This window comes from Acromyrmex echinatior, chromosome 15 (genome assembly GCF_024713525.1).
Source record: "Acromyrmex echinatior isolate Ae372 chromosome 15, ASM2471352v2, whole genome shotgun sequence".
Taxonomy (NCBI): Eukaryota; Metazoa; Arthropoda; class Insecta; order Hymenoptera; family Formicidae; genus Acromyrmex; species Acromyrmex echinatior.
The window spans coordinates 9,961,527-9,983,867 of NC_141866.1; the positions used below are offsets into that span (position 1 = coordinate 9,961,527).

Below are 22,341 nucleotides of genomic sequence, written 5' to 3' on the forward strand. Positions count from 1 at the left end.
GAGAACGTCGCGTTCAACTGCCGGTGGAACTGATGGAACTGATGGAAGGACAGTGCGTTTTTGCCGCTCCACGCATGGAGGCAAACTGCGAGGCGAATCGCACGGACACGAGGTACGGAGTGAACCACCTCCTCGTCCACCACCACCGCGCCTCTCAGGCTCTTACTCCATGCAGGTACAAACCCGCCTCTTTCGCGGTTCGGACACGACTACGGACGCTCGTCCTCGCCTAAAAGCACGTTCCCCGTAATTCCCCTACCTACCCGCGCGCGCCATACCACCACTCTACGTCTCTACCACCGTCACTGTCGGCAGTGTCGGCACGGCACCATCGTCGCAGTACTCGCAGCAGCAGCAGCAGCAGCAGCCACCATCGTACCATCCACTATCCAGTCAGCCAGGCAAGGCAGCCTGCCCTGCCAGTCTGTTCTGCCAGTATTCCTCGTTTCGTCGTCGCTCTGCGCTCTGTGCTTTTCGCTCAGTGCCGAGCCGAGGCGGCGAGGATACCCGGACTCCAAAGGTAGGAGGCAGCGGCGGCGGCGGCGGCGACGGCGGCGGCTCTTCAACCTCTACCTACCTACTCTCCTCCTCTTCTTCTCTTATTTTCTCTTTCTCCTTTGCATACCCGTTCGCCAGAGAGCCAACGCTGCTGTCTTCCTACAAGAATCTCGCGGTATGAACTGTATGAAGCCCCGTTTACACGACCCAGAATTGTAACAGTACTCTGTGTCCATATAATTATAGTACGCGCACCACATACGCAACGTTTCTTTTTTTAATTCATATATATGAAAAGTTTCCTTATTTTTCCTTAAAAGCTTTCCTTATTTTTCTATGAAACTTCTCTAGAAATTAAATATATAATAATTTAAAGTCTAGTTTTGATTTTTTTTTTTTGCAAATTAAAAATAAAAGGATCCTTTTTAAAAGTTTTAATGATTATATTAAAGAGTAATTTAATTCGATTCGTAGACTAATTATAAATAGCGGGGACGAGCTTAACGATGAGGAAGGATTAACTTGATGCTATTACTCCGAGTTTCGATGCGAGAAGAGACGACGCCGTCAATCTCGGAGATTAACGCGAAACTCTCTGCTGATCGTCACGTTCGCCGAGTGACAATCGACCTTCATTACTTTCCGGTACATCAAATTAGATTACTTTCCGGAAAATCGATTGCGTTGGCTTCGTATGTGTTCGATCAGGATTGTCACGTAAATTCCTCATCTTAACATTCTATAATTTTTCCCTGATTTCCGAACAAGATTTTATGAACAATAAGAATTTTAGTTTAGATCGTACGTGTTAGAACACAATTAATATTAGAAATTAAATGCCTATAACAGTCGAAGCTGAATCTTTAATGTTTAAATAATTCAATATGAATTATATATATTTAATACTATATACATTGTTAGAAATACTTTGTTTACATGTAAATGAAGCTCATGGTTGTAAACGAAATTAAAAGTAATGAATGATTTTTTTTTAACTGAAAATTAAGTTACAGTAATTTAGTTAAATAGAAACTTGTATATTAAATTTCACAAATTTTCGTGAAAAATACATTAAATGTCATGAAATTTTTAACAATGTATGTACATGCATACCAAGATTTTATGATTTTCTTTTTAATAATATTAAAAATTTTTTTCTTTTTTTGTCCTTATTTGGAAACCATCACATAACATACGTTTTCCACTGAAAAAACTTGTGCAACACTGGTGCATACTTGAGTGCAATTGAATGCAAATCGATTTACATATTTTCATTGTTAATAAATAATTTAACTCTTTTAACTACATATTCTTTGTTGTCACGATAACCTCATAATCTGAAAAGGATTAAATTGTATATTACGTACCAAAAATATGTGAATCCATTTGCACTAATTTTTCCGGTGGAAAACGTTATTTCTGTAGATCAGTTCTTTTTAACTGAATTTTTGGCACATGTCAATCATCTTTTCTCTTTCCTTCTCCAATATGAAAAGAAAAAGATAAACCATGCAAGAAATTCAGCTAAAAAAGACGAACTTTATGTGACGTCATATACACCCCAATTTTCGTTAAACAAGATTATGAGACATTCTCTTAAATTATTGTTTCATTGATTAATTCACAATCTGACGTTCAACCTTTTCACCAACGGCGATAAATGAGGAAAAAAGTTAGATATACTTCTTCTGACATAAAATATGACGCTATTTATCTCGTGATCGAAAAATTGACCTGAATTATAGTAATCACGCGTTATAGTAATCACCCGAATTTAACGACGGTGCACGAAGATCGATAACCAAAAGATCGAATTCGTTATTTTGCTCTCGTCCCGCGCGAGTATTCGCGCGGTAAATAAGCTGATCCCGTTCCCGCGTGTGTAAAATTACACGTAGAGAAACTTAATCGCACGATTGTTATTAAAAAATAAAAACAAAGAGAAAGAGGAAACCCTAAACTTCCGGTCTGTTTCCGTTGTAAGAATCGATACCCTCGTCATTGAGATCACTTCGGTGTTTACGTCGACGACACGCACGTCATCGTTTACAAACGCGCGGTTGTGTTGTTTCGACGCTTCAATGAATCACGAGTCAGACGGGGAGATGAAAGACAGTGACGGGGGTAGAGAGAAAAGGGGGAGAGAGAGAGAGAGAGAGAGAGGGAGGGAGGGAGGGAGGGAAAGAGAAAAGGGGAGAGCGGGGATGGTGGGTGACAGGCAAATTAGAGAAATGCGCTCCGATTTCGCATTCTTATACTCTTTTCATCGAGATATTCTTTATTTACATTGCTTCACCGAGAGACCTGCTCGGCTGAGTGCTGCGCAATACTACTCGGAAAGTCCGTCCGTGTCAAAACGGTGATACTCTTTTTGGAGACTGTACCCGCACGCTATTATCTCCTAGCGGTGTTTCAGAAGAAACATAGGCGTCGCCGCCGCCGAAGGAGTCCCAGCTTGTGTGTTTCAGGATACCTTTCATCTATACATCGACGATTACCTTCCATCCCTCATCCATTCGTCTCTACTCTCCTTCTTCTCCCTAATACTAATGCGCCGTGCGCTACTGTTAGCAACACGCTCGATCGAAATAAAACAAAAAAAAAAGGAAGAGAAACAATTAACTTGAACAAAAACACGACAGGCCTCCTTTGTATGCAACGTCCCGCGCGCTGGCTGCGTAAGCGCGAAATTAAATATTATACGTCGCGAGATATAGGTACATATATACTGACACCTCTACGCTTGTACATAGTCCCTCGTCAGTCCCTTCTCACGTTCTATGGTGTAATATGATTTCAAAAAATAAAATATCAAGTGAATCTTGAACCTTCAAACGTGGCTTTTATCTGGAGAACAATCGTGTAACTTTTACCCTAAGGAATCGTGAAAAGTGAAAATTTTTTTGTATATACGTACATAAAAATTGTCATTTTTCACGCTTTCGCTCGGGAGAAAAAGTTACATGGATCGCAATTGAATTCTAGCTCGTGTGACGAATAAGAAAAAGGAAAAAATAATTTAGAAAATCAATTATAGTTACACACTTTTGTAAAGAAAGTTAATTTCGTTAATAACAATAAGACAAATAAAGACAATTTCTTTGATAAATATAATATCTTCCGAAGAAAAGAAATATTACAATATTTTAATGTCAATAGTAATTTACATTACTATGTCAAATGGATTTCTCAATAAAATGTTCAAAATTTCTGAATTAGGACGAAAATATAGAAAATTAAAAAATACCTTTGATGTGTCAGGGAAAAAGTTATGAAATTTTGGGATAAAGAATTTATTACGACTCTCATACCCTTCACTTAACATAAAATACATTCAATCTTGATTCGAGGTATTTTAATCAAATGCGTTTCCTTTATATTCTAAATATATTCTAAAAACCAACGAAATTTGAAACGTATCGATGGAATACTCACGGAGTTGTCATATCTTAAAATGGGTTGTACAGTCCGGATCGTACGGCGGAAATGTTTGCTGACGCAGCACAGATTCTCCGAGAAAGAGAAAGAGAAAGAGAAGAAGAAAGAAAGGGAGGCGAGTAAATATCGCGTAATTCCGTCGTTTGGAATTTTCTATTCCCCAGGGGGCGAGCCCCCGAATGGCGACGCCATTGAACGACCGGCCGGTCGGTCGGTCGGTCGGTCTTCCCGAAGCATCCCCCTCACACTCCCTATACAGAAAGGCTCTCTACCCGAACCCGCCATGCCACGCTGCGGCGTGCTGCGCCGTGCCGTGCCATCCTCAGCCGAGTAGCGTGGCTAGTTGTTTCTTTTCTTTATTCCTTTGTCGGAAAGTCGGCGGCAAGTCTCGTTTTTAAGAGGCGGCAGAGAGAGAAAGAGAGAGAGAGAGAGAGAGAGAGAGAGTTGGGTGAACGATGAGCGGAGTGGCGCGGCAAGGGGAGGATAGAGGCAAAAGGGAAACGGCGGCGAGCCTGCGGTGGTTGCGCGGGGAGGTTCGGAGGGAGCAGGATGGTGGCTCGGTGCGGCTCGGATAGGGGCTTGAAGGGGGGCAGAAGGGAGCACCGCGCCGCGCGACGCGCTGACTGTTCGCCGGTAAGGGGAAATAAAACGCGCGGCTCAAAAACGCGGGTACAGACTAACCTCGAAATAACGCCGGCAACATGCACGAATTCTCTCTCCTTTTCTCTCACCCTCGCCTTCTTCTCTTTCCCCCTCCCCCTCCCCCTCTCTCTCTTTCTCTCTCTCCGTGTTGAATTCAAGTCATCTATTAATAATAAACTATTTCCAGATGCGTCTTGTGCCACCATCAAGGAACACGCTCTCTTTCTAATTTCGCCTAAGCGCTTTGATCTCGCCAGTGATCACCTGTGCATCAGATAAAGCGCAAAAAGAAATCAAAACCGATTATAATTCGGGGACGTTCGATTCATATTAGTCACATCAGTCAACGTATTTTTAATCCCTTAGCGGACAAATGCTTGTCTCGAATGTATCGGAAATTAAACTCGATGGTATTATGTCGATTTTAATTATCTGGTTGCAAAAAGAAGAGACAGAATCCGTGAATCCGTGTATCCGCGACGTCAGCGTCGCTAATTACATGATAGGGGGATGAAACTTATTGTCATGCCTCGTAAAGAACAAAAGCTTACAGTAACGTTTGCAACGTTGCTGGAATGATCTGTGCTATATGAGATGAGTCGTAGGGTTACTCGATTGTACTCTTCGAAAGAGAGTCACCCTTTTTAAGGTCATACTTGTAAGGTCTAATTGTACATTTATCAAAATTATACTAATAAGAATTGTCAATAAGAATTATTTTTTGTCCTAGAAATTTTACTTTATTAAATACCTACATTTAAAGCATAAAAAATATCTCTTCCATCGTTTTTTTTTAAATGTTCATTATATATTCTTTTCTCGTGATTAGCTGCATTTAGCAAAAGACGCAGCTCTGCGATTGGTTTATGCATTTAGATTCAGTGAGGAACTAAGAGCAAAATCAATTATATTAGAATTTTACGATAATTGCAAAACTGCGTTTTCCGCTGAACACAGCCATACATTCGAGTACGGTAATCCTAGCGGATCGCAGGATGTCATCCGGTCGACCGGTCGATCGATGATGTCGGCCGGCTGATTGTCACGAGCATTTCGCACGATCGCGTCGATTAGACGGTAACGGCGTCAAAAGGGCGAGGTAAATATTTATCGCGAGAGAGGGACGATTTGAGGAGGGGGCGGGAAGAGGAGAGGTCGCGAGATGGACGGAGGCCTCCGAGACGCGCCGGACAGGACAGGATACGGAGAAGGCTATAATACAGTTTTGCCGCGAGCGAACGCGGCGAGAGAGCGACTCGTCGGCCAACCGGCGTCGGTCGGTTTTGCTTGGACTCTCTCGGCGCGGTTTGCCGGATGATACCGGCGGGAAAAAGGAAGAAAGAACGAGAGGGTAGGAGACGGTGGAGGACTACGGCGAAGAGACGTTGGAGCGGAGGAACGAACGAACGAACAAACGGACGAACGAACGGACGAACGAACGACCGAACGAACGAACGAACGAACGGTGGAACCTTGGTCGTGTTACGGCGCGGGGAAAAGGAGGAAACGGCCGGTGCGTTTGATCTCAGCCGCGGGCGCCGACAAAGCGAACGTTCGTCCACTCTCCTACAACGGCGGACCGTCCCTTGGGTGCGCGCGCGAGAATCGCATCCATGTGTTGACCGAGAAAGAGAGGAAAGCTAAACGAACGGTAGAGATAGATAGATAAATAGAGAGAGGGAGGTTGAACGAGCGAGTAATGAGCGAGAGCAAGAAAGACGCGAAGCGGAAAGAAGAGAGAGAGAGCGAGCGGTACGGCAAAGGACCGCGCAAAGAGCGAGAAGGATAGACGGAATCGGGGTGGCTGAAGTGAAAGAGAGAGAAGTCGATGAAAAGGAGGAAGATCGTATCCCGGTGATGGAAAGAGGGTTCGAGGGGGCACGAGGGATCCGTTCCACGATTCATCGTGTTGTTGCGCTCGCTCTAGCATGGCGTTTCGCCACGCCACTCCCTCGTGGCGGTGCGGTGGTACCCACACACAACACACACACACACACACACACATACACACACCACACATGCGATGCACGCGCGCATCATCGGGTTTGCTATTAATAAATAATGCTCTCTGTAGTCCGCATTACAACTAAGATTCCTTCCCACACTATCATCATAGTTGTGTTGTCGTCGTCGCGGGGATGTATTCTCGATTTCGAATAACTCGACCGCTCGTGAACTCCGTTCTCTCTTTCTGTCCCATTCTGTCCCCGATCGACACGATGGACATGCGGTCTGTCGGTCTTGTGACATCGCGGAGGGACGCATTGATGTTCACGGCCTCTTTTCCCAATGTGTTGGATCTATACGTGTGAGCGCGTTTCGTGGGATCGCCACGAAGGAGAAACGCGTCAATTATTTCGAGAAAAAGTTGCACCGGAGAAAACAGTGAGATAAAGAGAGAGAAACGAATTTCCCGAGATTCAGCAGTGATGATGTTTGTGACCTGATGAGAACTTTCTTCTTTTCACGATATTACTGAATTCATAATGACATGTTGACTCGTCTTTAATACAATAATATCAAGTAATTGCACATTAAACGATGTAATGCCATTTTAATGTATTTGCGTATGCATTAAAATTGCATTATCGCGTCCTTTATTCTCTACCCGTTTTCTCATAAAGTCGTTGTTTGAAAAATGTCGCAGGAACTGATAAATTCAAGTAATAAAAACAATGAGTGTCAAAGCTGATCAAATATTCAATCTTTGTATATTCTCTACATTCAATATTAGAAGACTATTCTCTTTAGTTGAACTTCTTGCACTTTATTTTTTTTTCTTTTTCGTTCTACATTGGAGAGGAAATTTCATTTCAGCATTTTCAGTTTTTCAAACTAGAATGTGTGAAACTTATATTTTATACTATAATATTCTATACTATAATCGATAATAATGTCCGCTTAATTATCGCCTAGATAGACCGTCACGTAATTATACGCATTTAATTCGCGGACGCAAAAATAATCGAATTACAAAATTCCCGGACGATCGATAACCCGACGATAACCAAATAACGTGAAACGTAAATGATAAGAGAATGCCTTTGAAGTCCCCGGTTTCCGCGCCCAATAAACCGACAAAAGCAACCGCAGCGTATTATAAATTACGGTATTCATTAGGAAGGCAATAGTTGCGCGCGGCGCAATAAGAGAGGCATTAAGCCCAAGAACCCGCTGTATATATGTCTACGTGGTACGTATCAGAACAAAAAAGAAAAGGGAAGAAAAAAAGAATTAGAGAAACGTCGAATTAACGCGAATGATTCGAGCGCGGCTTCCTCGAAAGTAATCGGGATCGGCGATAGAGAGCCTGCGATAGCGCGGCGAAAAGTCCAAGAGGCATATATTTCTTTATGGCGACACCGAGACATCGTGGTGCTCGATCGACCACACTCCACGACGAAGAGTGTTTTCGTTCATTGAGGACCTTGTGTTCGTTTTATTCCGGCCGCGGAACACGACCGTGGTCGATTGGACCGTTGCCCGGTCGAAGAAGAAAAATAGAACGGCGAGAGAAAAAGAAGCGAACGATATTCGTGGAAGATTTTTCTAAAAGCGATCGCGATAAAAACACAGAACTCTCGGAATTATCGAGCGCTTTAATGTGAAGAGGAGGGGAGGGGGAGGGGGGAGGGGGAGGTGCGTGTGTTCGCCGTAAAATGCGAACTGATTCATCACCTTTGGCACGTATATTGATTAAAGAAATGAAATATGGATATACCGATAGATAAACATGAATTTTCGAAAGTTGATACTTTTTGAAATGTGTTAAATTATTTATTTTAGAAAAATTTTGTAGTTTTTAGATATAATTAGGACTTGAAGATAAACGATTTTAAAAGAACATTTAACTTTTAAACTGATAAAATTTGTTAAATTCAACGAAAACACGGTAAATAATTGTATGTTCGGAATCTCTTTTCCATAATACGTTTAATTTTTTTCTCCGCGTCAAAGAACGTTGTTTGTGATACATTACGATAATTCTAGTGGTTCCATCTGACGGTTGAATTTGTAATCCGGTATGCCGACATACAGTTACATGCAGGTTGGATGATTTTTACGCGTAAAAAAATATAATTTTTTGAAAAAAAAATATATGAAATTTTTTTATTGTGTCAATTAGAAAGAAAATATATTGATAAGATTACTAATTTTTAATTCAATAATGGAAATATGTTACTTATTTGAAGATATGTCTTTGCAAAAAATTCATTGAATTATACTTGAACATATAGTACAAATATGACGAAATCGTAATTTCCTTAAGATTAACAATGTTTTCATTAAAATCATTGTGTGTTACTAATGACAAAGACTTATGTACAAGGAAACCGTCGGATTGCTTCTCACCGATTTCGTTGGACTTTGGATATGTTGTGGAGCATAAGAAATATTAAATTCAATATTTCCTTGTTAAATCATAAAACATTATTTTGAAATTATAAGTCTATCTACTAAGATCCACAATATTCCATTGAATACGCAAACATTGGCTGCGTTCAGCAAAAAAAGCAGCTTTGCAACTGTTGTAAAATTCTTAAATTAATTTATATAATTTGTTTAAATTCAATGAGGAACTAACCCAGACAACACAGAATATTTATGACAAATATTTATTAATATTCATTTTTTGAAATGTTGTATAGATATTTTATACATATTTCATATAAAGCTTTATTCGAAATATTATTAAAATAGATTAAACAAGTTATGTAATATTTATGATAAATATAAGTAAATATTTCTAATAAATATCTTTTACTTGAATTATAATGTCTCATTAAGTATTTTCATAGCATTTATTATATATACAACATTTACAATAAATATTTATAATAAATGTTTATGATCTGCGCAATCTAAGACCAAAAATATTTACAAAATGTTCAAAATAAATCTTATAAATATTTATAAATATTTTGTAAATATTGTATGTTGTCTGGGAAGGGCAAGATCATATTAAAGATTTTTACAACAGTTGCAAAGCTACTTTTTCTGCTGAACGCATTGAATACGATGCGAAGCAAGGAAATCATTTGTTTTGTAGAGCTGGAAAAAAGAGCGCCGTAACCAGTGCGACATTTATTGACCTTTCATACACTGAATGTATGCGTATATACCGTATATACGCGTATGGCTGCGTGGCGATGAACCGTGACATAAATTACAATAATTCCGCGTCGGCCGCCGGCTCACGGCGTCCTGTAATTCGTTGCTTAATGATAGCGGCAACCGTCGAAGCGATTCGCGTAATTTCGCGATACCGGTTCGTTCAAAACTCTAAACCGGTATTACGACGACAAATTACCTTGAGAATGAAATAGAGAGGGAGAAGGAAGAAAAGGAAGATCCTAATCGATTTTAATAATACGAATCGCTTTTTGCGTATTATTCGTAAATTGTATATAATGCGTCATATGTGCTAACGTCATTCATGAATCAAAATCTCCGTTTCACCTACAGTTGATTGTGTCAATAGAATTCAATTGGACACCGGATGAGCGGAGGTTGCGTGTCAATAAATTGCTATATAAGGAAACGACGCTGCGATGACGGCTTATTAGCTAAGTGCAGTTTTTCCCCGTTAATGATCGTGGCTCCTGGCTCTTCTTCAGATGCTATTAGCAATATTACTGTAAGTCTTTGAATGAAGTTGCGATCCACGGATTTAAAAGATGTTTATCGATTAAATTGTGTAATTAAAAATATTATATATTTTTTTTTCTTGATGCAAATTAAAAAATTTTTTAAAGTTTATACATTTGTAAAATTTATGTTTAAGATGTAGTTTACATAATTCATAATTTGTGCGCAAAATCTATCCGCTATCTATGTGATAATATTTTTCGTAATAATAAGTCTTTTTTATTGTTTCAAGTTACTTATTGGCAATATTATTAAAATGACGATCATTTTAATTTGTGACGTTATTATTTTCAGTTAATGATTGCATTTCAAAACTGACAGTAAACGGAATGCAATTTGTATAACTAAAAAGTGTATTTATAATTTTTATATAATTATTATTAAACAAGATCTAAGTTTTAATTATATTGATCATTTCTTTACTTATTTGATTTATTTCCTTTAAACAATAGAAAATGAAGATACTATTGGTCGCTGTTGCATCGCTCGTAGTCATCGAGATTGAAGCTCATCCAGGATGGTCGACTTATCCTGGCTTCCAAGATCGAAGAGGAAACAATCCTGGTCACGGATGGGGATATCCACAACGAATTGAGCAGCAAAACAATAAACTTAATACTGACATCGAATGGGTATGCCAAAATCCAAGGACAAACGACATAGTACGTACTTATACAAGAATCGCAACAATTTTGAAATCCTCAAATGTAAATATTTTTGTAAAGAATCAATCTTTTATGTATCGAAAAACTTTTCGAATAATCATAATCATCTATATGTATATACCAGTAATAATTTTCCAAGATTAAAAAAATTTTTTCGTACAACTTCTAGTCGTCAAAAAATTAAAGAGCGAAAAAATAGTTAATTTTTTGACACTAAAATTTGTGCAAAAAAATTTAATGTAAGTTATATAATATATGTTCTTATAAAATGCAAATATATTATAAAAGTTGAAATACATTTCGTGTTTTGTAGATGATTATTGCCTCCGATAACACACGACATACACCGCAACAAAATTCTGATAGGGAATCATGGTGGCAGTGGCATAATGTTCCACCAGGGCACCAATGGCAGCATCATCAACATGGAAATCGTTGGAACAAACCAATCATTATCATTCAAGAAACTCCAAACACTGATAACAATTATACGCCACTTCCAACAACATCGAAAACTCCTAATAACGTTGATGAACAAACAAATTCTCCGCCTTATCATGGTGGAGAAGGTTCTATCGATATTAGAGGCGGGCCAATAGAATAATCTATTTTTATACTTTTTATTTAATTATATTGACATATATATAATGCATATTCTATATATATATATATATATAGTATATTGGGTGGATCCATATATTCATTCGGTTTTTGTTAATAGTGCAAAAACGGAGAATCATATCATTGATTAAAATTCATTCTTTGTATGAAAAAAACTTGTTTCATTTTACCTTCAAAAACCGAACGAATATATGGATCCACCGAATACTATTAGGTGTTGGAATTAATTCGTAGCGTTTTACAAGTGATGGGAAGTACTTTCATTAATGTATTTTTTAATGCTCATGTGAAATAAATAACATTCTTTTATTAAAAAACGCTACGAATTAATTCCAACACCTAATATATATAAATTAAATAATATGGTTATTTAACTTTTTATGAATCTCATAAATTGTTTCTTGTTTATGTTTAAATAATGTATAATATCGATTTTCATAATTATAATATCGATTTTCTACAGAAGCCACGCTGTGTTATACATTAATTTTTAATAATTAATAAATTTTAAATAAATAATTAATTAGTTATTTAAAAAATGTTAATAAATATTAGAAAAATATAATATTAAAATTATAGCTTATTATAATTAGTCTTAACATGTAGATAGAAGAAGAAACATGTTTATACATATATACATATATACTTTTTTCATTTATGTAGGTCACAAATTGTAACTTTAAAAATTTTGAATAATTATATTTAGATATCTGTATATTATATTTAGATATTTATATATTATATTATATAAAGTATGATAATGTTCCATTATTTGCAATAAAAATTTTTCAATACGTTATATGTATCATGCTTTAATCCCGAAACGCAATATAGTAGACTGTAGCACAGATTTTTTGCATAACACATAATTAATAAAAAAATTCAAATAAAAAAATCAACCAATCAGAATTCTTCATTTCTTTTCTTTCCAAATATGAAATAGAAAACTTAGATTAAAATTGATTTTCTTATGCGTTATGTAAAGATACTTCGACCTTAGTCCGATCGGCTTGTAATCAGCAAGGTTGAACATGTATTAAACATAATATATCATACATGGTTTTTTTATTTATAATACCATGTATTATACGTATTTTTTTATAGGTTTTATACGTATTATACATAATACACAAATGTATTATACACATGTAAGAAATGTAAGAAATTATTCGCAGTTCTAAATTACCCGACTCTGATCAGACGGTTAGTATGATATATTATAGGCTTTAGGGAGACTCAGAAAATCAGAAAGCAGAAAAGCAGAAGCTAATCAGAACTCACGCTGCTAATAGGCACTCTTCTATTTTCTTTTCAATGCGAGTTTTGATTGGTTTCTTTTCTGCTTTCTGCTTTCCTGTCAAGGTGTGAACTGTCCTTTAAGCTTTATTGTGGCTGTGTTCTAAAATTTACTGTCAGCACTGAAAATCTATAGTTTACGTTACGTGCATTATACATTGTCAGCACTGACAGTGAATTTTGGAACATAGCCTATATCTATGTTTCGGGAACGCAGTCTATATTATTCTAAATCTAATATAATAGAAGACGATCCTTTACAGTTTACAAGTTTACACTTTATTACTTCCATTGTAAACGGCTCTTTAAATACTGACGATAGTACTTTTGCATGATTATAGACATTGCAAAATTTGCATATTTGTAGTGCATTACCAGTGATTGCCAGTACTGGATGTATTTTCTGTCGGAGTTTCTGGTATTGGATTAGTACTGAGCAGTGTTAGTTTATTCCAGTTTATCCGCGAATGCGAAAATATGGCAAGTTCGTCACGGTAAGCTTCACGAAAAATGAATATTACTTTCGAATGTTGATCGTCGAAAACAATCGTCACGAGTCACGTTTAATATTTATCTTATTATCGCAACTGAAGTAAGGTTAAGATTACATATAATTATACAGTTTTATTTACTATTTAGGGAACACTTTATTAACATAGGAATAAATTAATCGTCATAAGGTTAATCTGTGATAAAAATAAATATAATCTTAATAGTTAACTCAAAATTAACGATTGTAAAATTATGTTAAGCTTCGATATAATGTTAATAATTAGAAATAAAAGAATGAACAATTTATTTGTCTGTTGACATTGGCAGAAACATGTTATAGATTTGTTTGAACTTAAGATTTATCTAAATACGAATTATTCGTACGAATTATTCGTAAAAATGAAATATTTATTCTTACAGAAATGCTACAAATAAGGTTTGTTGTTATGCACATCCAGATGCCCCACTTATAGAAGATTATAGGGCAGGAGATCAGATTTGTTCAGAATGTGGATTAGTTGTGGGAGACAGGTAAAGCAGTCACAGATACAAGTATAGATCTCCAATAAATTTGACACATTCATACATTTTTTATGTCTTAACAGAGTGATAGATGTAGGTTCAGAATGGAGGACGTTCAGCAATGAAAAATCAGGAGTGGATCCATCACGTGTTGGTGGTCCAGAGAATCCACTCCTCAACAGTGCAGATTTGTCTACAATGATAGGACCAGGAACAGGAGCCGCATCTTTTGATGGCTTTGGTACTGCCAAGTATCAAAATCGACGTACAGTTAGTATTCAATTTCTTATTACTTTATATGATAAAGTCATTGCTAAAAAAAATTTTTTTTTCAGATGAGTAGTTCTGACAGAACTTTACTTAATGCGTTTCGCGAGATTAATGGTATGGCAGATCGTATCAATTTACCGAAAACTATTGTGGACAGAGCTAATACGTTGTTCAAGCAAGTGCACGATGGCAAAAATCTGAAAGGTCGTGCAAACGATGCAATTGCTTCTGCATGTTTGTACATCGCTTGTCGACAGGAAGGAGTGCCACGTACATTTAAAGAGATTTGTGCAGTCAGCAAGATAAGCAAGAAAGAAATTGGTCGATGCTTTAAGTTGATTCTCAAGGCTCTTGAAACCAGTGTAGATCTTATTACAACTGGTGATTTCATGTCCCGATTCTGTTCCAATCTTGGCCTTCCTAATATGGTACAGAGAGCCGCCACACATATTGCTAGGAAAGCCGTGGAAATTGACATTGTACCTGGAAGATCGCCCATCTCTGTTGCCGCTGCAGCAATTTATATGGCATCACAGGTATGTGAAATCATGGTACATTCTATAATTAAATAGGCACTATTTTATTTTCATGCATTCTTATCTTACACAGGCATCGGAAGACAAGAGATCACAAAAGGAGATTGGAGATACTGCTGGTGTTGCAGATGTCACAATCCGACAATCGTATAAATTGATGTATCCGCATGCAAGCCAGCTCTTCCCGGAAGATTTCCGATTTGCCACTCCAATCGATCAGTTACCACAAATGTAAAGCCAAAAAGGCTTTACTTTCTTCTTCCGAAATATATTTGACCGTTTTAAAAAAATATTTTTTTCATCACAAGCATAATCGAACACGTATAATTCAATATTTTATTTTTATCAACAGGGTACATTCCTGAATAATTTATACGATTCAATATTCTTTGCTTTACTGCAAGTATAATATATAGTGATATGTTGACATTTTTCTTTTTCTCTTTTTATTTTATTTTATTCAGATTATACTTTTCGAAAACATAATGGTGCTTAGGTGAAATATATTTAATGTTCATATTCTATTATATTTTATATTTTATAAAAAATGCATCATGTGATTTATACTTCTTCTACATAGCGTGCAAACTCAACTTTCTGTTATTTCCTTCTATTTATAAGTTTATAATTTGTAACACGAGAAGAAGCCCATTCAGTTCTGCACAGTTGTAAACTGATAAAACAATTTTTTTTCAATTGTGCACTATTAGAAAACAACAATTCTTCTAAGAGAACTTTACGTTATTTGAAATACATGCATATACAGGGTCCGGCAAAATGATCTCTCACATTTTAATCTTTAATAATTTAAAAATGTGGGAGATCATTTTGCCGGACCCTGTATATAAGATATATATATATATATATATAAGCTTATAGTTGATAATTATATAATTAATCATAGTTATATATTAATTATATAAATATACAATTTTCTATAAATTGTACAATTTTTTATGTATATATAATTGATATATAAACTTAATTAATATTTATAACACCTATATTAACATAAAGGTTTAGAAAAGATATTAAGGGAATCTATACAAAAGAAGGGAACATGAACCTATGTATACGTGATGATGTGCTAAATTCTACATTTTCTACAAAATTCTTATATCTCTTTGATAAACTTGATAATGTTATTGATAATCCGAAATTATTTTTCGCAGAAACACAATTGTAAGTTCCAACACAATTAAGAAATATTGTACAATAAAAATAAGGTTGTATAAAATTTGTTCTGTGATATTTGAAAAATGAAAGGAGGAGTAACATTACTGCAATTGTCTATAATTCCCCAATTTATATCCAATGCGCGATATTTTTTAATATAAACTTTTAACATAGTAAAGTATATCAGCTGATTACTTGTTGCATTATGTATTAATCCCTTTGTTTTTAAGACAATAAGTTTAAATTTGACTTCCAAGATACGATATAAGACTTCCAAGATTTTTTATTGATAAGCAATTTTTTAATAAAATAATTCTAGGAATAATTCTAGATTCGATTTTCATTACTCCTCCAACAGGCATTTCCTTCCGATAATTAAATAATAAATAGAAATTCTTTACGAAAATATTTTGCGATTTTGCAAAGTTATTTTAACTGTCGATAGATAGAACGCAAATATACATAACACATTTCCTTGACCCATGAACTGTATTTTTTTGCTGTGGGAAATTATAAATGCATAGTATAAAAAATGTAACTAAAGACGGATTTTCATTTTCCATATACCTTTTTTTTTATTCCTCTTTTCTTTCCTCTTAAAATCTATTTCAAAGCATAACTGAAATAATAGTTTTACATGTGATTTTCTCTGCACCAAAATTTTGCTCGGGCAATACATTGCATGCTTATTTTAATATAAGAATTGGTTTACGCGCTTTTTGTTCTCCACGTGACACTTGATTAATGATTTTCATGTAGTCATGTGATGTGCCAAGTATGAGCTAGAGGGACAGAGAAGCGCGAGAGGAGACTTGTTTACGTTTTAAAGGGAGGGAGGTGACTGGAGTAAAGAAATTGGAGTAAAGAAAAATTTAGAATAGAGAAGTCTTGTGTACAAAATAATTTAATCTGACATGATTAAATTATAATAATAGGAGGGAACCTATAAAGGAAAATTTGTAATAAAAAATTCATGTTTCAATTTTATATTCAAAACAAATAAAAAATCTTTTAATTTAAGTGGACTGGTAGGTTTTTCGGCTATACTTTTTTCATTTATATCAATACATATATATTATACATCTTCAAGAGAGAAGAGAGTTACTTGAGAAGAGTTAACCTTAATCTCAGAATAAAAGTCTGATAAATAAGAACAAAAAATACAAAAAATTGAATTCATAAATCTAAATTAATTTAATTTATACAAATATCTAATGCTGCTCTAGTAAAGTATAGAGTTTTATATTGTCAAATAACAATTTTTCATTTTGTAAGCGCTCACAATTATAAAATGAATATAACGCCTCCCATCAAACCACCGCGAGGGATCAAACCAACAAAAGAAACGGCAAGTAAATCTTATAATTATAGAAAACTTCTCTTATTTAAGTTATATCAGAATAAGGTGTCATGTGTCTTGTATAACTTACAGAGTGGTTTACTGATCTCAGTCATCCGTGCTTTATCAGCGAGTGAAACAAACGAACAACGTGAGATTGAGAAAGCCAAGTTGGAAAAGGAATACAAACGAAGTGATCAACGACTGGAAGAATTGGTTTCATCACATGATCAGGATCTCATGGAAGTTATGCAGGTATATATGAATATGTATATTTGAATTTAACAAGAAACTTGGAACTTATTGTAAGTATATATTGTGTTATATATTTTTTTAGATATTCAGTGAACTATCTGAAAAAGTTACATCAGCGCGAGAAAAAATTCATGCAGTAAAGGAGAATCTGAATGCCTGCAAACAATTATTGAGATGTAAACGAGAAGAGTTATTGAATTTATGGCTGGAAGGAATAGAACATAAACAAGTCTTACATCTTCTGAAAGATGTGTAAGTTATACATACATACAAGTTATACACTTTTCTATCACTGCGTTGATAGAAAAGTGATACATCAAAATTAGCAACTTTTCAGTAGATCATTTAAGAAATTCTGAATATACATATATTTGAGATATATGTATATCGATACATATTTGAGATTTTAAAAATGTGTTTTCAATTGTTAATTGAATATAAATTAATTTTTTTAGGACTTCAGATTCATATGGACGTATGATAACAGGTTTAACTGAGCCTGAGCTATTACCATCCAATATATCACATGATACTTTAACAGATCAACAATCATAAATCTCATTATTTTGTATATATATATATATAAAAATAATTTTACAAATTATATATATATATATATATATATATATATATATATATAAAATATATACACACGTATAATATATAATTTAACAAATTATAAATTTACAGTTTCTCACATAACATAAATGTAGAACCAAAATAATTTTTTAGAATAAGTTTTTATGTTACGTAAATTAAAATAAAAGAAATTTTATGTACATTATATTATAGTTAATAAAGTTATAATTCATATTTGCTTCCACATTATTCAATAGCAAAATATATATAAGAATTAAAATTTTCGCTTGAAGTTTGACGTAAAACTAAAATTTTAAATTTTTAAATTAAAAATTTTTGAAATTTTAAACATTATTTCTTATTTTATAATTCTCTTAATTTTTAATATTCTTAATTTTTTAAATATTTTCCCCTAATATTATAAGAATTTAAATATTTATGTTTCATAGAAATATTTGCCTTATTTCAATTTCTTACACTTCTTGGAATTTCAGTTAATGTTTATTTTATTTTTCTGATGTGCATGTTTTAAGAATTTAAATTTTCGCGGTTTACAAAATCGATTAAAGCGTAACTTGATGAATAATTAATTAACTATTGTCAATAAGGTCATTAGCTTCTTTATCAATCAATCAGAAAAATATTAAAACAATTAAAAATTTTAGAATCGCTAAAAATTTAAATAAATAATCTCAAAAATTTAATAAATATTAGGAAAACATAAATCTGTTATAAAATATTTAATAATTACTGAATATCGTAAACGTACAATTTACAATAATTTTAAAATTACAAAAATTATTATATTATTTATAAATAATAATACATGTATGTGGTCCAAACAGTCATAATGTATGAATATTTAGATATGACGCTGTACGCATATCTAATTATAGTGTAATTTCACATATGAAATGAAGCATCCAATATTCAAGTTCAACACACGAAGTATCAATGCCATAGGAAGGTGGCGTTTCTGCTATTTTCGTAAATTGCGAATCAGCTGATAACGTATGACACGAATGTCCAAAGGACGATCACGAAAATACATATGACTCTTAAGTGATTCTGACTTCTGATCATTCCAACTTCTTCTGTGTCATGAGCAGTACATCTGGCAGGACGCGTGTCCTTCAATAAACAGTTTTTTAATTATTTCGTTTTCTTTATATGTCGGGTGATTAATTATTTTGTACAAAAATATACGTGTAATCGATATAGCACAATTAATACAGACGTGATATTCAACAAGTTTAATCAATTTAATAAAAATGACCAGCCAAAAAACAGTACCGAACGGTGTAAAATTCCTTATTGGTGGGACATCTGGGTTTGTGTGCTTTTTTTATGTTTATTTTGGACATGTGACATCTAGGAATAAATGCGAATCTTAAAAAATATGTTTATGTTGTTTGATAATAAGAGAATTTCGTAATCATTGAGCTAGAGTTCAAAGATCAAGATTACATTTTATCAAAATTACTTCTTGCGAATTACATAACTAACATTGTTAGTAATTTAAAATAGAAGAAAAAAGTTGAATTTGAATTTTTCATGATGATGCAATCTGTTTGTATATATTAATGTATATATATCTTATTTGCATACTATAAATAGAGGTGTAACCCTGGATAAATTAATATAGCTTCTCTTATAATATAGCGCCATTAAAATCTTAATTTTTAATAATTTATAGAAAATTTTTTGTATAAAAAGTAATATAATCTATGTTGTATTAATCTTTACATATTATTTCAATTAATTTATGAAGTAACTGATTTTATTTAATTTTTAGAAAATAAAAATTAATTAATTGTGGTTTAATCCTCTTTAAATCTATACAATAATAAAATTTTATCAAAATATATCCTGATTATTAACTTTTATTAAATATTAACTTTTATATGTATTATAAAATTTAATTGCTTAGACCAAAATTGTAATTTCATCACAATTGCGTGTAATGCACTCAAACAGTCTGTGATAATTACACGAAAAATTCATTAATTAACTCGTTTGAGTACCAAAACAGGTTTATTGTACTAATTGAATGAGAAAAATTTATTATATTCGGATTGTTGGAAAAGCAGAATAAAGAAAAAGAAAAGAAAGAGCTAGAATTATCTGATAAATTATCTGTTAAAAATTACCCAATAAATTTGGAATTTATATTTTTATTTAGATAATCGATGAAGGACATATATATATATTTAATTACAGCATGGCAGCAACATGTTTTGTACAACCATTGGACTTAATAAAAAATCGCATGCAATTAAGTGGCACAAAAACATCGACATTAAGTGTTACATCATCAATTCTGAAAAATGAAGGCGTTTTAGCATTATATTCAGGCTTATCTGCCGGTTTAATGCGACAGGCTACATATACCACTACTAGACTTGGTATATATACTTGGCTTATGGAAGTTTCTTCGTAAGTTAACTTTGCATATAAGATTTTATAATTATATAAGAATTGAAGTAAATTTATATCAAGTATGTTTGTCTTATTTAGAAAAGAAACGCAACCAAATTTCATTGTAAAAGCAGTACTTGGTATGGCAGCTGGTTGTGTCGGAGCATTTGTAGGTACACCCGCTGAAGTAGCTTTAATTAGGATGACAGCAGATGGAAGATTACCTATTGGTAAATTTTTAATTTTTTTCATACAATAAGATTATTACTAACTTTGTATATGTTACTAGTTTAGTATACATATCCACGTACATATTATAGAATTTAAACATTTAAAATATTTTAAATGCAGCTGATAGACGCAATTACAAAAATGTGTTCGATGCATTATTCCGTATAATTAGAGAGGAAGGTCTTTTTACGTTATGGCGTGGCGCCATTCCTACTATGGGAAGAGCTATGGTTGTAAACGCAGCACAGTTGGCATCATACTCTCAGGCAAAACAAGCATTGCTAGATACAGGTATTGTAGACACATTGCATTGTTATTTGATCTTTTAAAGTTATATAAATGATACTACAATGATTACATTTGTTTTATATTGTGTTTTTTTTTAAATAGGGTATTTTGAGGAAAATATAGTATTACATTTTGCAAGCTCCATGATTTCTGGTTTAGTCACCACTGCCGCTTCTATGCCTGTAGATATAGCTAAAACAAGGTATTACACGATAAGTTCATGATCGTTTAAAATTCAATTAATTCATATGATTCTTAATATGTGATTAACATATTTAATGATCTTTTTTCAGAATTCAAAACATGAAAACAATAAATGGCAAACCAGAATTTACAGGCGCAATTGATGTCCTGACTAAAGTTATAAGGAACGAAGGATTGTTTGCATTGTGGAAAGGATTCTTTCCATATTATGCACGTTTAGGGCCTCATACAGTCTTAACATTCATTTTCCTTGAACAAATGACTGCTGCTTATAAAACATACTTGGTATAATAATTGCAATTGTATGCAATTGCAAAAAGTTATCAATGATTTAAAGTTTCAAAATCTTGTTTCCTTTTTGCTTTATCAATGCTTTCGTATATTTTCAAAAGCATTATTTTAATAGTAAATCCATTTTTTAACATATATACTGTAGAATATTACGCACACAATTGCAATATCATTTTGTATAAATATATATAGAATTTATCATGTAATAAAGATTTTTATAGTGGCTTTTATGAAATTTATCGGTTCTAAAATTATTACTTTCTGAAAAGTATATCCTCGTATTTTAATTGAAGAATGAAATATAAATTTTCGACTCAGTGTAAGTTTAATTTATGCATTTTTATTTTCTGCCATATGAAATCATACGCGATATATTAAGATATTTTGCTATTATTTTGTAGAGAGAGGAAGATATATATTATATTCTGTGAATATGTATGAATACAGAGTTTGTCTGGTACGAACTTAGTTTTGTATAGCCATACCATTTGATTCAGCCATTTAGTTATTATTTTCAATGTTATTTTATATAAAACTTGTTTTAATAGATGTATATTTTGAATATTCAAATTATAATGAGCCGATATTGTTATTAGATATAAAAGTTCAACAAATGTAAACTAAAATAGTGTGCATTAAAATGTATTCAAAGTAATGTGTTTAAATGTATTAAATATATATTAATGCAAAAAAAATGGTACAATAACATTGTATCAATAATATTGTACTAAAATAACAAAGATTTAGCAATAAAAATTATATTTTGATTGTAAGTTTACTACATTTTATTTCTAACAAGAAAAGTTCGGCAAGTGTAAAATAAAATTTGAAATTTTGCATGAATTTGAAATAGATGACCTAATCATGAAAAAAATTATTTTAGTTGCTGAAATTTAGAAGTGCAACGCCCCTTTTGAATAAAATCAATATT

At 33.5% G+C, this 22,341-nt stretch overlaps 5 protein-coding genes and 1 long non-coding RNA gene across 8 annotated transcripts in view; 5 read left to right on the forward strand and 1 right to left on the reverse strand.

Annotated features, from left to right (window-relative positions):
- LOC147907275 (uncharacterized) overlaps nt 1–12,917 on the reverse strand; it is a 79,725-nt gene extending 66,808 nt beyond the window's left edge. Inside the window, exon 1 of the long non-coding RNA XR_015547598.1 lies at nt 11,853–12,917. This is a non-coding gene — a long non-coding RNA (uncharacterized LOC147907275). The remainder of the gene's footprint in view (nt 1–11,852) is intronic.
- Nucleotides 32–7,778, forward strand: LOC147907278 (uncharacterized). Of its 3 annotated transcripts, none has more exons than XR_015547597.1 (3): nt 32–175; nt 316–1,143; nt 4,766–7,778. XR_015547597.1 is itself a non-coding variant. In XM_087413997.1 (3 exons), exons 1-3 carry the CDS (start codon nt 33–35, stop codon nt 4,805–4,807), a joined length of 390 nt encoding a protein of 129 aa, XP_087270123.1. In that variant the 5' UTR covers nt 32; the 3' UTR covers nt 4,808–7,778. The 3 variants fall into 3 exon arrangements, 2 of the variants coding, with proteins under 2 accessions (XP_087270123.1, XP_087270122.1); XM_087413997.1 differs by having other exon boundaries at nt 316–520; XM_087413996.1 differs by lacking the exon at nt 4,766–7,778 and having other exon boundaries at nt 316–4,275.
- Nucleotides 10,059–12,310, forward strand: LOC105145787 (uncharacterized). Its single transcript, XM_011055595.2, has 3 exons — nt 10,059–10,216; nt 10,680–10,889; nt 11,206–12,310. The coding sequence occupies exons 1-3, from the start codon at nt 10,079–10,081 to the stop codon at nt 11,494–11,496; spliced, it is 639 nt and encodes a 212-aa protein (XP_011053897.2). The 5' UTR covers nt 10,059–10,078; the 3' UTR covers nt 11,497–12,310.
- A 225-nt stretch (nt 12,918–13,142) lies between the features above and the next one.
- On the forward strand, nt 13,143–16,130 carry TfIIB (transcription factor IIB). The gene is made up of 5 exons (XM_011055593.2): nt 13,143–13,303; nt 13,722–13,832; nt 13,907–14,093; nt 14,159–14,629; nt 14,703–16,130. Exons 1-5 carry the CDS (start codon nt 13,287–13,289, stop codon nt 14,862–14,864), a joined length of 948 nt encoding a protein of 315 aa, XP_011053895.1. The 5' UTR covers nt 13,143–13,286; the 3' UTR covers nt 14,865–16,130.
- A 395-nt stretch (nt 16,131–16,525) lies between these two features.
- Sec8 (exocyst complex component secretory 8) lies at nt 16,526–18,195 on the forward strand. The gene is made up of 5 exons (XM_011055592.2): nt 16,526–16,833; nt 17,081–17,153; nt 17,238–17,399; nt 17,482–17,651; nt 17,855–18,195. Exons 2-5 carry the CDS (start codon nt 17,097–17,099, stop codon nt 17,952–17,954), a joined length of 489 nt encoding a protein of 162 aa, XP_011053894.1. The 5' UTR covers nt 16,526–16,833; nt 17,081–17,096; the 3' UTR covers nt 17,955–18,195.
- A 752-nt stretch (nt 18,196–18,947) lies between these two features.
- LOC105145782 (mitochondrial 2-oxoglutarate/malate carrier protein) lies at nt 18,948–22,183 on the forward strand. The gene is made up of 6 exons (XM_011055590.2): nt 18,948–19,308; nt 20,199–20,414; nt 20,496–20,626; nt 20,748–20,918; nt 21,018–21,117; nt 21,209–22,183. Exons 1-6 carry the CDS (start codon nt 19,250–19,252, stop codon nt 21,408–21,410), a joined length of 879 nt encoding a protein of 292 aa, XP_011053892.1. The 5' UTR covers nt 18,948–19,249; the 3' UTR covers nt 21,411–22,183.
- Nucleotides 22,184–22,341: the final 158 nt, after the last annotated feature.

Coding starts and splice junctions, on each gene's coding strand:
- LOC147907278 (XM_087413996.1), top strand. CDS start 33: ATGGAACTGATGGAAGGACAGTGCGTTTTTGCCGCTCCACGCATGGAG. Junction 176..315: donor CAGGCTCTTACTCCATGCAG/GTACAAACCCGC, acceptor CACTGTCGGCAG/TGTCGGCACGGCACCATCGT.
- LOC105145787 (XM_011055595.2), top strand. CDS start 10,079: ATGAGCGGAGGTTGCGTGTCAATAAATTGCTATATAAGGAAACGACGC. Junction 10,217..10,679: donor ATGCTATTAGCAATATTACT/GTAAGTCTTTGA, acceptor TTTAAACAATAG/AAAATGAAGATACTATTGGT. Junction 10,890..11,205: donor ATCCAAGGACAAACGACATA/GTACGTACTTAT, acceptor CGTGTTTTGTAG/ATGATTATTGCCTCCGATAA.
- TfIIB (XM_011055593.2), top strand. Junction 13,833..13,906: donor GGATTAGTTGTGGGAGACAG/GTAAAGCAGTCA, acceptor ATGTCTTAACAG/AGTGATAGATGTAGGTTCAG. Junction 14,630..14,702: donor CAATTTATATGGCATCACAG/GTATGTGAAATC, acceptor TATCTTACACAG/GCATCGGAAGACAAGAGATC.
- Sec8 (XM_011055592.2), top strand. CDS start 17,097: ATGAATATAACGCCTCCCATCAAACCACCGCGAGGGATCAAACCAACA. Junction 17,154..17,237: donor TCAAACCAACAAAAGAAACG/GCAAGTAAATCT, acceptor TATAACTTACAG/AGTGGTTTACTGATCTCAGT. Junction 17,400..17,481: donor ATCTCATGGAAGTTATGCAG/GTATATATGAAT, acceptor ATATTTTTTTAG/ATATTCAGTGAACTATCTGA.
- LOC105145782 (XM_011055590.2), top strand. CDS start 19,250: ATGACCAGCCAAAAAACAGTACCGAACGGTGTAAAATTCCTTATTGGT. Junction 19,309..20,198: donor CTTATTGGTGGGACATCTGG/GTTTGTGTGCTT, acceptor ATTTAATTACAG/CATGGCAGCAACATGTTTTG. Junction 20,919..21,017: donor ACAAGCATTGCTAGATACAG/GTATTGTAGACA, acceptor TTTTTTAAATAG/GGTATTTTGAGGAAAATATA.